Raw genomic sequence first — 13,431 nt, 5'->3', positions numbered from 1 at the left:
TTTTACCCTTTCACCTGAAGGTTAACCATTTCTAACATTGTATTCTCCCACAGAGAAGTAGGTAGCAATGAACTAGACCTTCGCAGAATGCCTTGAATATAAAAAGGGACAATGTCAACTACCTGATTAAATGGTTTAAAATATATTTATTTGGGTCTGCATTAGATATTCTTTTGGAATTAGTACATTCCATAAATAGACCACACATCCCTTATGATCAGGAGTTAGCTCTATTGTCTAATATATAGTCATACAATAACATGACCCTGAGTTGTAACCATGAAACCCCTTATTGTTTGAGCTGGATACTGTAATCTTACATCTGCTCCCCCTTGGATGTTTCTCCCTTCTTCCAGAAGGCAGACTGATAAACTAGTGAAATGAGGCCAATTATAAACCAACAAACTGGTTTATTATTTACACATAATATAAGAATGAACAGAATGTAGTTTCCAGTGAATTTTAATCAATTTCCTAAAGCTCCTCATAACGTAGAAAATAACAAAGTACACCACACTATCTCTGCTAGCCGGCTACTCTCACTTGGCAAATTTTGAAACTAAATTATGCTAAACTGCCCTATGTTTGACTTCCATTCCAGATTACTGTTAACTCTTTAATTTCCAACCAGGAAGCCAAAAAACTTGACCTCTCACTGTCTCCCAGCTCTCAGTGTCCAGGAATTGGCCAGTTACACTGCAAATAAATCTAGCTACTGCTGTCCTAGGTACAGGCTTCCCTGGCAGCTAATCCTGCTGGGCTCATATGAGTGAAGTCATTCCAACAAGACACCCATTTTGTTCTCTGTAATGTGTTAACAACCCTCATTGTCTCAAAACTGATGTGGTATGCGAGAAAACCATCCTGGCAGAAGCTTCAATCAGTCTAATTTGCCTCCTTTTGAGAGCTAAATTTAATTTAATAGCAACATCTTCATATAAATTACCTGAAATTCCTCCCAGGTGGCAGGGTATCTTATTCAAGGTAGAACATTTTAATATCAACTCGGAATTCTTATTCATTTTAGATTTATTGTCACTATGCTGAAGAAACGTAACTACATATGGTATGCAGGTGAGTCAGTGAGTTTGTTCTCAAGTCAAATGTATGCACTAAATTATTTAAATTGCTAACAATTGCTCTGAACTGATCTTGACCAGAACAGATCTGGCCCGGGTAAACTTTAATCAAAGGTTGACGGGCAAAACCGTAATTCAACAGTGGGCGGCCTTTAAAGAGGAGATGGTTTGGGTATAGTCTAGGCACATTCCCACGAGACAGAAAGGTAGGGCAATTAAAGCCAGAGCTCTCTGGATGACAAAAGAGATAGAGAGTAAGATGAATCGGAAAAAAGGGTCGTATGACAGATGCCAGGTTGATAACACAAGTGAGAACCAGGCAGAATATAGAAAGTTCAGAGGGGAAATGAAAAAGGAAATAAGGCAGAGAGAGAGGATGAGAATAGACTGGCGGCCAACATATAAAGGGAATCCAAAAGTCTTCTACAGGCATGTAACGCATGTAAATGGGTAATGAGAAGTGGTGGGGCCGATTAGGGACCAAAAAGATCATCTTATGGAGGCAGAGGGCATGGCTGAGGTATTAAATGAGTACTTTGCTTCTGTCTTTACCAAGGAAGAAGATGCTGCCAGAGTCTCAGTAAAGGAAGATATAGTTGAAATACTGAATGGGCTAAAAATTGATAAAGGAGGTACTAGAAAGGCTAGCTGTACTTAAAGTAGATAAGTCACCCGGGCCGGATGGGATGAATCCTAGGTTGCTAAGGGAAGTAGGGATGGAAATTGCGGAGGTACTGGCCATAATCTTCCAAACATCCGTGGATACAGGGGTAGTGCCAGAGGACTGGAGAATTGCAAACGTTACACCCTGTTTAAAAAAGGGTGTAAAGATAAACCCAGCAACTATAGGCCAGTCAGTTTAACCTCAGTGGTGGGGAAACTTTTAGAAATGATGATCCGGGACAGAATCAACAGTCCCTTGGATGAGGGTGGATTGATTTGGGAAAGCCAGCATGGACTTGTTAAAGGCAAATCGTGTTTAACTAACTTGATTGAGTTTTTTGATGGGGTAACAGAGAGGGTAGATGAGGGCAATGCAGTTGATGTGTATATGGACTTTCAAAAGACGTTTGATAAAGTGCTACATGGTAGGCTTATCAAAATTGCGGCCCATGGAATAAAGGGGGCAGTAGCAACATGGATATAGAATTGGCTAAGGAACAGGAAACAGAGTTGTGGTGAATGGTTGTTTTTTGGATTAGAGGGACATATACAGTGGTGTTCCCCAGGGGTTGGTGCTGGGACCACTGCTTTTCTTGATATATATTAATGACTTGGGCACAATTTCAAAATTTGCAGATGACACAAAACTTGGCAGTGTAGTGAACAGTGAGGAGGATAGTGATAGACTTCAAGAGCATATAGACAGGCTGGTGGCATGGTTGGACAGGTGGCAGATGAAATTTAACACAGAAAAATCCGAAGTAATACATTTCGGTAGATAGAAAGAGGAGAGGCATATAAGCTAGAGGGTACAAACTCTAAAAGGGGTACAGGAATAGAGAGATCTGGGGGTATATGTGCACAAATTGTTTAAGGTGGCAGGGCAGGTTGAGAAAGCAGTTAAAAAAGCATACGGGATCCTGGGCTTTAAAAATTGAGGCATAGAGTACAAAAGTATGGAAGTCATGATGAACCTTTATAAAACACTGGTTCGGTCACGACTGGAATATTGTCCAGTTCTGGGCACCATACTTCAGGAAAGATGTGAAGGCCTTAGAGAGGGTGCAGAAGAGATTTACTAGAATGATTCCAGGGATGAGGGACTTTAGCTACGTGCATAGACTGGAGAAGCTGGGGTTGTTCTCCTTGGAGCAGAGAAGGCTGTGAGGAGATTTAATCGAGGTGTTCAAAATCATGAAGGGTCTAGACAAAGTAGATAGAGAAACTGTTCCCATTGGTGGAAGGGTCAAGGACCAGAGGACATAAATTTAAGGTGATTGGCAAAAGAACGAAAGGCAACATGAAGAAAAACTTTTTTACACAGTGAGTGGTTAGGATCCGTAATGCACTGCCTGAGGGGGTGGTGGAGGCAGATTCAATCATGGCCTTCAAAAGGGAACTGGATAAGTACTTGAAAGGAAAACATTTGCAGGGCTATGGGGGTAGGGTAGGGAGTGGGACTAGCTGGATTGCTCTTGCATCGAGCCAGTGTGGATTCGATGGGTGGAATGGCCTCCTTCCGTGCTGTAACCTTTCTATGATTCTTCATATAAAGGAAGTGCTTGTGTCTATAAATCCTAATTATATAGAGCCAAGTTCTCATTGGGACAGGCATAATCAATCAGCTAACGTCTAAAATGCAGATGTGGTTTTACTATTGACTACATTTTCTAATCTTTGAAACTAAAGAGTTTTTTTCATTTAAAGTGTATATTGAATATTCTCAATCAAAAGAAAAAAAGGCTCATGAGCCTTAAATCTCTCCCTCTAATAGCATGTTAACCTATTTTCTGAGGACTTTAAAAATAAATAAATAAAAGTTGAGACATTAAGGTGAAAAACCAAGTTGCAGACCATCATCAAGTTGAAAAAAGAGGTGAGTCAGGAAGCAGAGACTAGGTGACGTCAAGCATGGGTCTAAAAAGCCTGGAGGTAGCAGGAGGAAGGAAAGACTGGTGGAGGTAAGGACTTCAGATACAGTTACTTTAATCTTCACCCCTGTCTGTGCAATTACTGCTGTGGTGTCTTGTAATTGGGTAATTGCTTTCCTTTTCACAGGAAACCGATGATCTTCAGTGTCTTTGTGTTTGGGTTATTATGTCTTCGGATGATGCAACCATCTCGGAAGCTACAAAGCACATTAATGATTCGGTAGAGTACCACGAATGGGATCTCCACGATCTGTCACTGATGTGGAAGGTGCTATTGGAAAGAAGAAAAAGTAAACAACTTGTCCGAGGATTTCAGCTTTTTCAGAAGGTTAGTGTATGTTTTTTTTAATGCTTTTGGCGTTTTTAGCTAGTGTTTAGAACAAGTTGGGTGCAGACAAACCATTACAAAGAGCAAATACTAGACTCTCCTGATAACCGGGTGGGTCAAGCACTACTTGATTCAGCACAAAGCCGGAAAGTCCCAAGTTTAATTCTTGGTCTCTCACCAAAACTGGCTAATTTCAGCAAGGGCAGCAGTTTGGTTGCTACAGGTTTCACCGCCCCAGAGATAGGGAAGGCAAAAATCAGCCAGGGTTCCCAATGCTGATTGTTATTCAGTGATCCCAGCAGAAAGGTATGAATGTCTGGTGAGAGCAGGATTTTGGACTCTGTTATAATGCCCCCTCCGTGTTCCAGTAGCCTGCTGATGCTCACTTTCTGCTGTAGCTGCTTGCACTTGGAAAGATGTCTTGGTGCATTTTACAGATCAGAAAATGAGATAGATACTGAGGGGCAGGTAACAGAGAAGTAGAATAGAGTTGAGAGGCAGGGCTGCAATGGTTGAAGACAAAAGTCTGCAGTTGGCTTTTGAAAGCGGGGGGGGAGGAAATAAGACAGAGGGATCTAGAGACAATTTTTTCTGAACTGCAACTGAGGGTGAATGGGCAGGCATCCTAAATATACGTCCATTGCCACTAGAAGAGTGAATGGTCGGATGCTTATTTTCCATCTTCCCACTCCCACATCATAAATGTATAGGGATTGGTACAAGCATCCTTAAGGGGTTTCCAAGGTAATCAGATTTCCGCATTGGTGACTTACTAGCACACATTCTGTTGCTGTTCACTAACATTTTCAGCATGGATGTCATTGTTTTCCTTTGGGTAGCTGACATTGTCTTTCCAAAAACAGGACAGGGCTCCCAAGAGTGTGTCAATATTGCAGGCGATTTTCTACGCAGAAAAGTTTGAAAATACCTGACCCGTGCTCTTTAACCCTGGTGAGGAAACATCCAGGGGGTGAAATTGGTCTTCGGTGGGAGCACAAATAGGGTGATAGCGAATCGTCAGCTCGTTTTTTTTTCCTCCCACCAAAGTCCAATTTCACCCCTTGGTGTCTGCTCACTGTCCCACCAAATCCATAATGTGGTGGACCCGGACTTAAACCCAAACCCTGTCACCTTATGGTATTGTCATTACACCATGTGAAAGTTTTTAAACACGGTATCGGATTGGCTGCACGTTTTACGCACCCCCTCCCCACCCCCCCCAGTTTTACTTTCCATTGACGTCAATCCGATCCTGTCAGTTTCCCACCGGGTTGGTTAGGTTAAAATTATCCCCCAGGCCTTGTCAGTTTGGCTCAGTTGGTAGCCCTCCCACATCTGGGTTAGAAAGCTAAGGGTTCGAACCCCACACCAAAACTTGAGTTCAGAATTTAGGCTAGCAATTGCAGTGCGATACTGCATTTTTGGAGGTGCTGTCCTCACTAAACCAGGATTCCGTCTGCCCATTTGAGTGAATATTAAAAGATCCCAGAGCAGTATTTGAAGAGCAGAGTGTTCTTTGGCCAATGCTCCTCCCTAAACTAATACCACCAAAAAAATAAAAAGATTAACTGGTCATTTATCTCTGCGACTTTGCAGACTGTCTGCTGCATTATCAACCGAAGTCACTCCAGAAAATTACAGTGCTAATATTGAAGGAGTACATCACCTTTGTGCAAAAATAAGATTGTGTACTTGTAGCTGAACCTAATACCCACTGCTATAAATTACTGACAGTAATAAATGGGCTGCTCTTCCCCTTCATCACTTTATCTTGCTTTTCTTTTGAAGGACTGCCCCTGGGTCTACATGTTGGAGATGTACGAACTGTGCACAGAACACAAAAATTACCAAGAATCAAAGTTGAAACTTCAGGAATTCCAGAAATGCCTACTGTCTGTGAGTCTCTGTAATTCATCATCTTTCTGAGCTGGGTGATCTTACATAGTGTTAGAACAGTACTGAGCACATGATTTAATAAACCAGAGACTGGGCAACCATGCTTTCTTGCATATAGGCTGTAGGTGGTGAAAAATTAAAAGTTTAGAGTATACAATCAGAACACAGGCAGAAGCAGATAGAATCATAAAGTGCACAGCTATATTTCTCTCTTTTGTTATGACTATAAGTCTCCAGCCTCCACAAAAGTGGAAATATTAGGAGTAAAACTGCAGCCATCGCATATTCTCCCAATATTTTTACTGTCTCCTGTACGATCCCTTCAATTTATAAAGACTTGGGAATTCTGTACTCCTGTAAACTGCAGAATGCACAACCCAGCTTAAAAGAACTTTAAGGGGTCCGAATTCCCTCGGCTGTTCTGCCGGAATCCAACCATTAATCTGGTGGAATGGCTCGGAGAAAGGCCAGAACCCAGAAATGCTGGATTCTGACATTAATTGGGAATTCCCACCCGCCTTGTAGAGGGCGAAACCTCTTCCCACTCCTTACAAGGAGGGGTAGAGGGGCAAAGTTCCCTACATTGGGAGTTCTGGCTTCCCCAGCCCATAACTGGCTCAGCATAATACTAGAGGCTGGTATGCCCAGTGAGGTGAGGCATACCAGCCTCTTAGAAGGTCTGAAGTGGACCGAGGGGCTTAGGCCAGGCCAGAGCTTCCAGCAACATGGATCAGGGGTACACCCATCATGGTGCAAGTGCCTTCCCACTGACCCTGCAAACCCCAGCAACCTCGGGGCTGCAGGGCACCAGTGAGCAATATCCTGGGGCATCTGCTCGGATCGTGGGCCTTGCATTTTTGGGAGCACAATGCACAACTTGTGTATTTTTTTTAAAAACACAGTTCAGTAATGCCTTTTTCTCTCTCCACCCCACTTCCACCACAACTGCACCAACAGCGTGTACTTATGTAAACATACACTTACAACGTCTACTTGAAACTTGAGGCGGGTCTACAATAGAAAACAGATGCTCACTGTACTCAAATACAAAAGTTGCAAATAGCCATGTATAGGAAAACTGGAACCTGAATTTATTGGACACATTTGGTTACTTGCTGTTTTTCGTGGAGTCTTGTGACCCATTTGTTGACATTGGTTGCCTTTGACATAAAACTGTACTTTATGGTACTGCAATTGAGTAAGCTATATTACCAAAATGTGTGACTTCCTAGGTGGTACACAATTAAACTCTCAAAAAAAAAGGGAGCAAATTTTCATTAATGGAAAATTGTGAAATTATTGTTGCAGGTTAAAAGTCTGTACAGCAAGAAGAGTTGGCGGTGTTACAATTCAGTCTGTCTCCTCGCATTTAGCTCATGTCCCCAGCAAAAAGGCAGTTTCCATAAGTTTACCTGTACCTCCTGTGAACTGAAACTTGCAGTACATGATCTGAATGAGACAGCATGCCACAAAACTAAGTTATTCTTTTCATAGAATCATAGGTTACAGCATGGAAGGAGGCCATTCGGCCCATCGTGTCCGTGCCAGCTCTATGCAAGAGCAATCTAGCTAGTCCCACTCCCCTGCCCTATTCTTGTAGGCTTGCAAATTTTTTCCTTTCAAGTACTTATCCAGTTTCCTTTTGAAAGCTTTAACCATGGTAATTTGCACCAGGGATAGCATGGGCTGCCCAACACATACTCCTGTCCTGAATTGAAGTGCTTGCATCTGCTGAGTTAAGACTGGCCAAGAATGGTGGTGCAGGTAGTTTTCCTTATACAAAGCAAATTTTAACAACGCTTTCTTATTGGAATCCCCTACATTGAAGTCATCTTTACAATTGCTCATCAGTATTGCAGTTCCAATCTTCAGTCACAAAGCAATCAGTGAGCTAAGGGACTAGTAGCACTCCCTTAAGGTAGGAGACTGATACTGCAGCATTTCAGGTGGGTCCCAAGGTGTAAAGTCTGGGCTTCACACTTGTTTTCCACTTCTGAAAACTTGATCCTTACAGATTAGGCCCCCTCAGTACTTGAGGTTTGAGCACCCTTATATCTAAAACCTTCCTTGCGTGCATCTATTTAAAACTAATGAGGTTTGACAGTCTGATTAAGTTGGAGCCAAAAATCAATTTTCCTGGGGATTGTAATTATTAAACTAATGAAATAATGGAGCCACTCTAGCAATTTATAACTTTTCTAATAACTTGCATTGTGCTAAACTCAGTGGTGCTGTAATCGACGTGGGATGAGCCTAAATCGCCCTTTTGTTTTGCCCTTGGACTTTCTGTCCTCTTAACAAAAAAAGAAAGGAATGTTCAGGTCATTTAGTGTGTGGGGTGGAGGAAATTCTGGGGTAAGTGCACTTTGTGCCCTATTTCAATTATAGATCTGACCTTCAGCTAAAACCAGACGCAGTTACTACCAAAAACTGCAGCTTGTTGAGACATATCCTGATCCATTTTAATGAAAAAAATTGCATGGGGAATTGTGGGCACAAGATTATATACTACTGAGTTTTAATAACCAATGCAGTGTCATTAATGTATTAATTTTAACAGATGAACATAGGAACCAAATGCTACCAAGTCCTTTATAGCATACAGCTAAGTAGATTTGTTTTTCTATGTATGTATATATGTAATGAATTACATGACGAGGGAACAATTGTTTTGTATGAACTACTTTGCCTCTAAATGTCGTATCCATCTCTTAAAGCCTCATGGGCACTCCATAAGGGAATGAATTTTCCAGTTCTTCACTCTGGAGCCCACTTCTGGGACTGGTCTTGCAATAAAACTGACAGGCCTGAACTGACTGAAACACTAAACAGTCGAGCTGAGAAATGCCTAAAAAATAACTCTGTCCATTTGGGGACTGTCAATGTTTTAAAATTTGCTTTTCAGTAAAAATTCTATTAACGCAGATGCACTTGGCATTTTTTTCTTAAGAATATTTAACATTAGATATTTATGTTGTTCAGTGCTGCCTGATGGAAAACCTTAATTATGAAAGCTGTGAAGGAATCCGGGGGTGGGGTGAGTGTGTGTAATCTATCACACAGACACAGTCAACACAGTCAGTCCAGGCCCTGAATTCCCAAATGTAAATAAATGTCGGAGGTGGCATCGTGCCTATTGCCCAGTGAAGAATTCCCATGGTATAATGGCATGCAATCCAGTGGTTGACAATTGCTATCAAATACATTCATCTGTGCACCCACACAGCTATGAAGTTTTTACTGTACCCTAAAAGATGTGTGAAGGATTACTGAAAGTGTTTTTGCCAAAAACATAGGACTTCAGTCTTGCAAGAAAAAAACATTTGTGTGGTTAAATTGAACATGCTTTATTTAGCTGATGAAAACTTATTTGCCAGCCAAGAATTCTCTGGCAAGTTTTATATAGAGCAGATCATTATAGTGAAATCTCACTTGGAATATGTTGGCAAGTAGGCTGTCAGTGATGCAGTGGACTCCCCATGATAGTGAAAAATACATAGTGCTACAAGCTGGATGCTTCTGCTGCCCAGTGGCATGGAACAAAATACTTGGTAATGGATTCTGCTGCTGGCTAATGAAATAAGATGGAGTTCCCTTTAAGATCAGCGTGGCATTTGTTTTTTTTAAAAACGGGGATGGAGGGCTGCAGAAAAAGATTCTGCAACATTTTTTAAATCTCTCCAGATGCTTGGCCTGACTGAACTCCAAATCCTCTTTGTGCCAATCATAACATCCCAAGCTGAATGCCATCTGTGATGACGTCGTCCTCATTTTTGGCTGCTTTCCAGGATAAACTTTTGTAAACAGTGTATGTGACAGAATAGCATAGAGGTGGCTGGAGGAGCTAGCTTTAATTACTATTTCAAGTGAAGCCCCATCATAACAACAATATTCTTGTCAACAGCGTGATCTCATTTCATAGCTTCAGGTTATTTAATGGGTAGTTGCCATTTAAAATGCACAAAGTATCCGCAATATACTGTCCTGCAGCAGTGAAATGTCTGCCAGTGAACTCGCCTCACTGCATGTTTCTGATACTGCACTGAAACTTTCCAAGAGCTACCTCACTAGTAGTCTTTACCTTGTTCCCAAGACCATCACCAACGAGTTAAGGCCCAACCACCTCCCCCAACTTTCCATCATCGAGCCCCCCACCCTCAGCATCCTGGGGGTCACCATTGACCAGGAACTTGTGCACAGCCAAAACAACACTGGCTACAAGAGAAGAGCAGAGGCTGGGTACCCTGACAAGTTGCTTAACTTCTGACTCCTCAAAGCCTCTTCATTATTTATAAAGCGTAAGCCAGGAATATTCTTGAACACTCATCACTCACTTGGATGGGTGCAGCTGCAATAAGCCCTCTAGACGCCCGACAACATCCAGGACACAGCAGTCCGCTTGATCGTGCCCTTGCTTCTTCAGTATTCACCTCCTCCACTACCGCACACTGAGGCTGTAGTACGTACTATCTACAGGATGCACTGCTGCAACTTGGCCAGGGTTACTTCAACAGCATTTCCCAGCTTTGTGACTTCTGCCCCCAAGAAGGACAAGAGCAGCAAAGTTATGGAAGCACCATCAGCTGCAAGTTCCCTTCCAAGTCTCACACCATCCTAACTTGGGCATATATCTTATTTCCTTCATGGTCACTGATTAAAATCTTGGAATTCCCTACCTAACACCATCGGCAGAAGGACTTAAGATTCAAGGAGGAAACCTATCACTTTGCTAGCAGTGTCCACGTGCCAAGAACAACATTTTATTTTGAAAAAGTTGCCCACTTTGTTTTATGCCCTGTAGTATGAGGATGGATGATTTGTTAACTGATGCACCATTTTATTGAAAAATAAGTGGGATAACAAGGTTATGACTCATACATCCCATTTAAAATCAACTTATACTACTAGCTTCTTATGGATTGAAGTAAAAAAAAAATCCTTGTGGGGTGGGGGAGGGAGCAAGAGACAAACTAGATTCTTATATAAGTGAACTTCACAGTAGTGACCTTCAGTCCTCTATAAGCCAAAGTTTCAATAATTTTATATAATCATTGACAAATATATCCTGGAGTTACATTTCATGTAATGGACCATGGATGTATCTTACCATCCCCTTAACACCACATCTTGCACAGTAACAATTCTAATGTTTTAGAGCGTGGTCAGGGACTGCACTTGTTGGGGTAACACTTTTGAGGGGAAGGTGCAGTGAATGGAAGAGAGATTCTGTGAACTCTGAAGAGTTTTCTGTTAGTTGCAGTGTTGATTTTGCACTTAATATATTGTATTTTTGTTCCCAAGTCAAATGGAATGATGAGTTACAGTCTAATGGTTATGGATTTTAACATTTAAGAAAACCATACCATTATACGAGGGGCCATTTTTAGTCGTCATGATCTGAATTCTGGTATTAAATTCATGAGGCCAATAAAGTAGATCTTACTGAGGGGCTTGCTTTATATCTGGCTGTATAATGGTGCATCTATTGGGACTAAGCAAACATTGTGAAGAATAACCAGGTTCCACTGATTTCATTGCTTTGCTTTTATTTTTTAAAAAAGCCCATCCATCTTCTGTTTGCACTATCAGTACCTCCCATGGGGCTCCACTGGCATTTTGTCTCTAAAAACGCATCTGATATCAGATAATCTTTGCAGTACACGTGAACAGGCAGGAGATTGACTTCCTTTCCAAATAGGTTGCTTATCAAGTTATTTTCCAAAAATAATTATTTATTTTCAAATACTAGAAGCCCCTATTTGCTTGGCTTCCGGGATCAAAGTGGAAACATGATCCCTGTCTCCTACTGTTGCTTAATAGCCCTTCTCAAAACTCTCCCCCGCATCAGTATCTGGAACCTGTGTGAGGTAACGTGGAAGAGAATGATGTTGGCAATTTTTAATCTGCATTTGATTTTTTTTTTAAAAATCTCTCCTTGTTGGCATTGATGTAATTCTATTTTCTCCCCAATGAAAGGATTGTCAGAAGGAGATGTTTTTGCATGATGTGTGTTGCTTTGTTTATAGTTCTGGCTCTTCCTAAAAAAAATAGGTGAGAGCACAGTGCAGCTTTAATGAAAGGGTAATAAAAGTAGTTGTGCTATTAGTACACATCTGCTGATAAGTGCTTATTGGTTTTCCTAGATTTAACTTCCTCATTTCACATATTAGACAGCACAAAAAAAATGGTTCACTTCAAAAATGAAATAGTCGGAGAATAGCTGATGTCTATTATCTCCTTGTACCAGTAATGAATTAGGTGACAGAAGTAGAGGAAGTTTGGAAAAACAGTGCAATTAACCCAAGGACCAGTCATTCTGGGACTCAATACAGTCCACTGTAATAATATTATTTGTGTGCACAATCTTAATGGTGCTGAATGTTTAATATTCCTAGACTCTGACCCTGTTTTTATGTCTATTGATTTTACTCAAAACATAGGTTGTTGGCCCGAAGAAATGTGTTCACTGATTTGAAGATTTTGGGGGAGCGGTTTCCATGTGCAGTGGATGCCTCAATCGTCATCCTCTTTCTCCGCCCCCTGCCCCCCACCCCCCCCCCCCCTACAACCACCACCACCACAACCAACACACGCATTTCTATTGCTTATGTGTGGTTGTTGTGTGCTGTCTTCTGTTTGAACCATTTTAAAATGCTGCTCTGTGTCATGCTTATACATCTATCCCATGAAAACTGTCAGCTCCACAAACGCTTGCAATTTTGTGATATCTCACCCAAGTGACCATTCTTTGTGTGTTGCACTACAACTGAACTCACTTCCACTTGATGCCATCACGCAAGCACTTTCATTAGATAGCAGCCAGGAGCGGGAACCCTGATTTTTTTGTTTTAGTTGTAGCTATCCTGCCACTGCTCAGGCTGAGATCTGCTAACTCAGCACAGATCAAGGATCAAACCTGGGACTTTCTGTTCTATATTGCACAATACCACACAATGCATTGTATTTACTCACTGCTGGAAAAAGTGTATCGTTTTTAAACTTAATCCCCTCTTTTAACAGAGACGTCCCATAAAGAGACGTCTCGGCTGTGTTTATTTCCGTGGTTCTAATTTTAACCTTGGTGCAACTGGATTGGGGAAGGGAGGGCAGAGGGTGGCTTTAACCAGACTGTTAATGTTGCAGTTGTAGGTACTTTAATCAGTAGTGAGGAAAAATTAACATTCAAGTGTCTAGAAAACAAGTGGACCATTTTGTGATTGTTGAGGAAGACTGACTGACTGAAGCCCAATGAAAGAGGCAGAAAATTGGAATTTCTGCAGTTACTAAAGTGAAAACAAAATGGAAATGTTTAATTTTTTTTAAAAATCAGTCTGAAAAGTGGTAGAGCCCTCTGAAAAGTCTGGAATGGCCAAAGTAATTACCTAATCAGAATTTGTAAGAATAAAAGTTAATTGTAGAGATTACTGTCTGTGATGTTAACATTTATATGACATTCTTCTGTCTGCTGTTCTAATGGAAATGTTAACCTGTTCAATTTAAGCGGGTTAACACCTGTTAAAGTAGCTAATAGATT

The 13,431-nt window shown here is 41.3% G+C and overlaps 1 protein-coding gene across 1 annotated transcript in view; it reads left to right on the top strand.

Annotated features, from left to right (window-relative positions):
• The window catches only part of spg11 (SPG11 vesicle trafficking associated, spatacsin), a 123,415-nt gene that overhangs the window by 79,853 nt on the left and 30,131 nt on the right, over nt 1-13,431 (top strand). Inside the window, exons 26-27 of the mRNA XM_067971294.1 lie at nt 3,801-4,001; nt 5,790-5,897. Of these exons, the coding sequence (XP_067827395.1) occupies nt 3,801-4,001; nt 5,790-5,897 (309 nt within the window). The remainder of the gene's footprint in view (nt 1-3,800; nt 4,002-5,789; nt 5,898-13,431) is intronic.

The sequence above is a fragment of the Heptranchias perlo genome, chromosome 34 (assembly GCF_035084215.1).
Source record: "Heptranchias perlo isolate sHepPer1 chromosome 34, sHepPer1.hap1, whole genome shotgun sequence".
NCBI classification, from domain to species: Eukaryota; Metazoa; Chordata; class Chondrichthyes; order Hexanchiformes; family Hexanchidae; genus Heptranchias; species Heptranchias perlo.
This window is presented reverse-complemented; position numbering and strand designations above follow the sequence as displayed.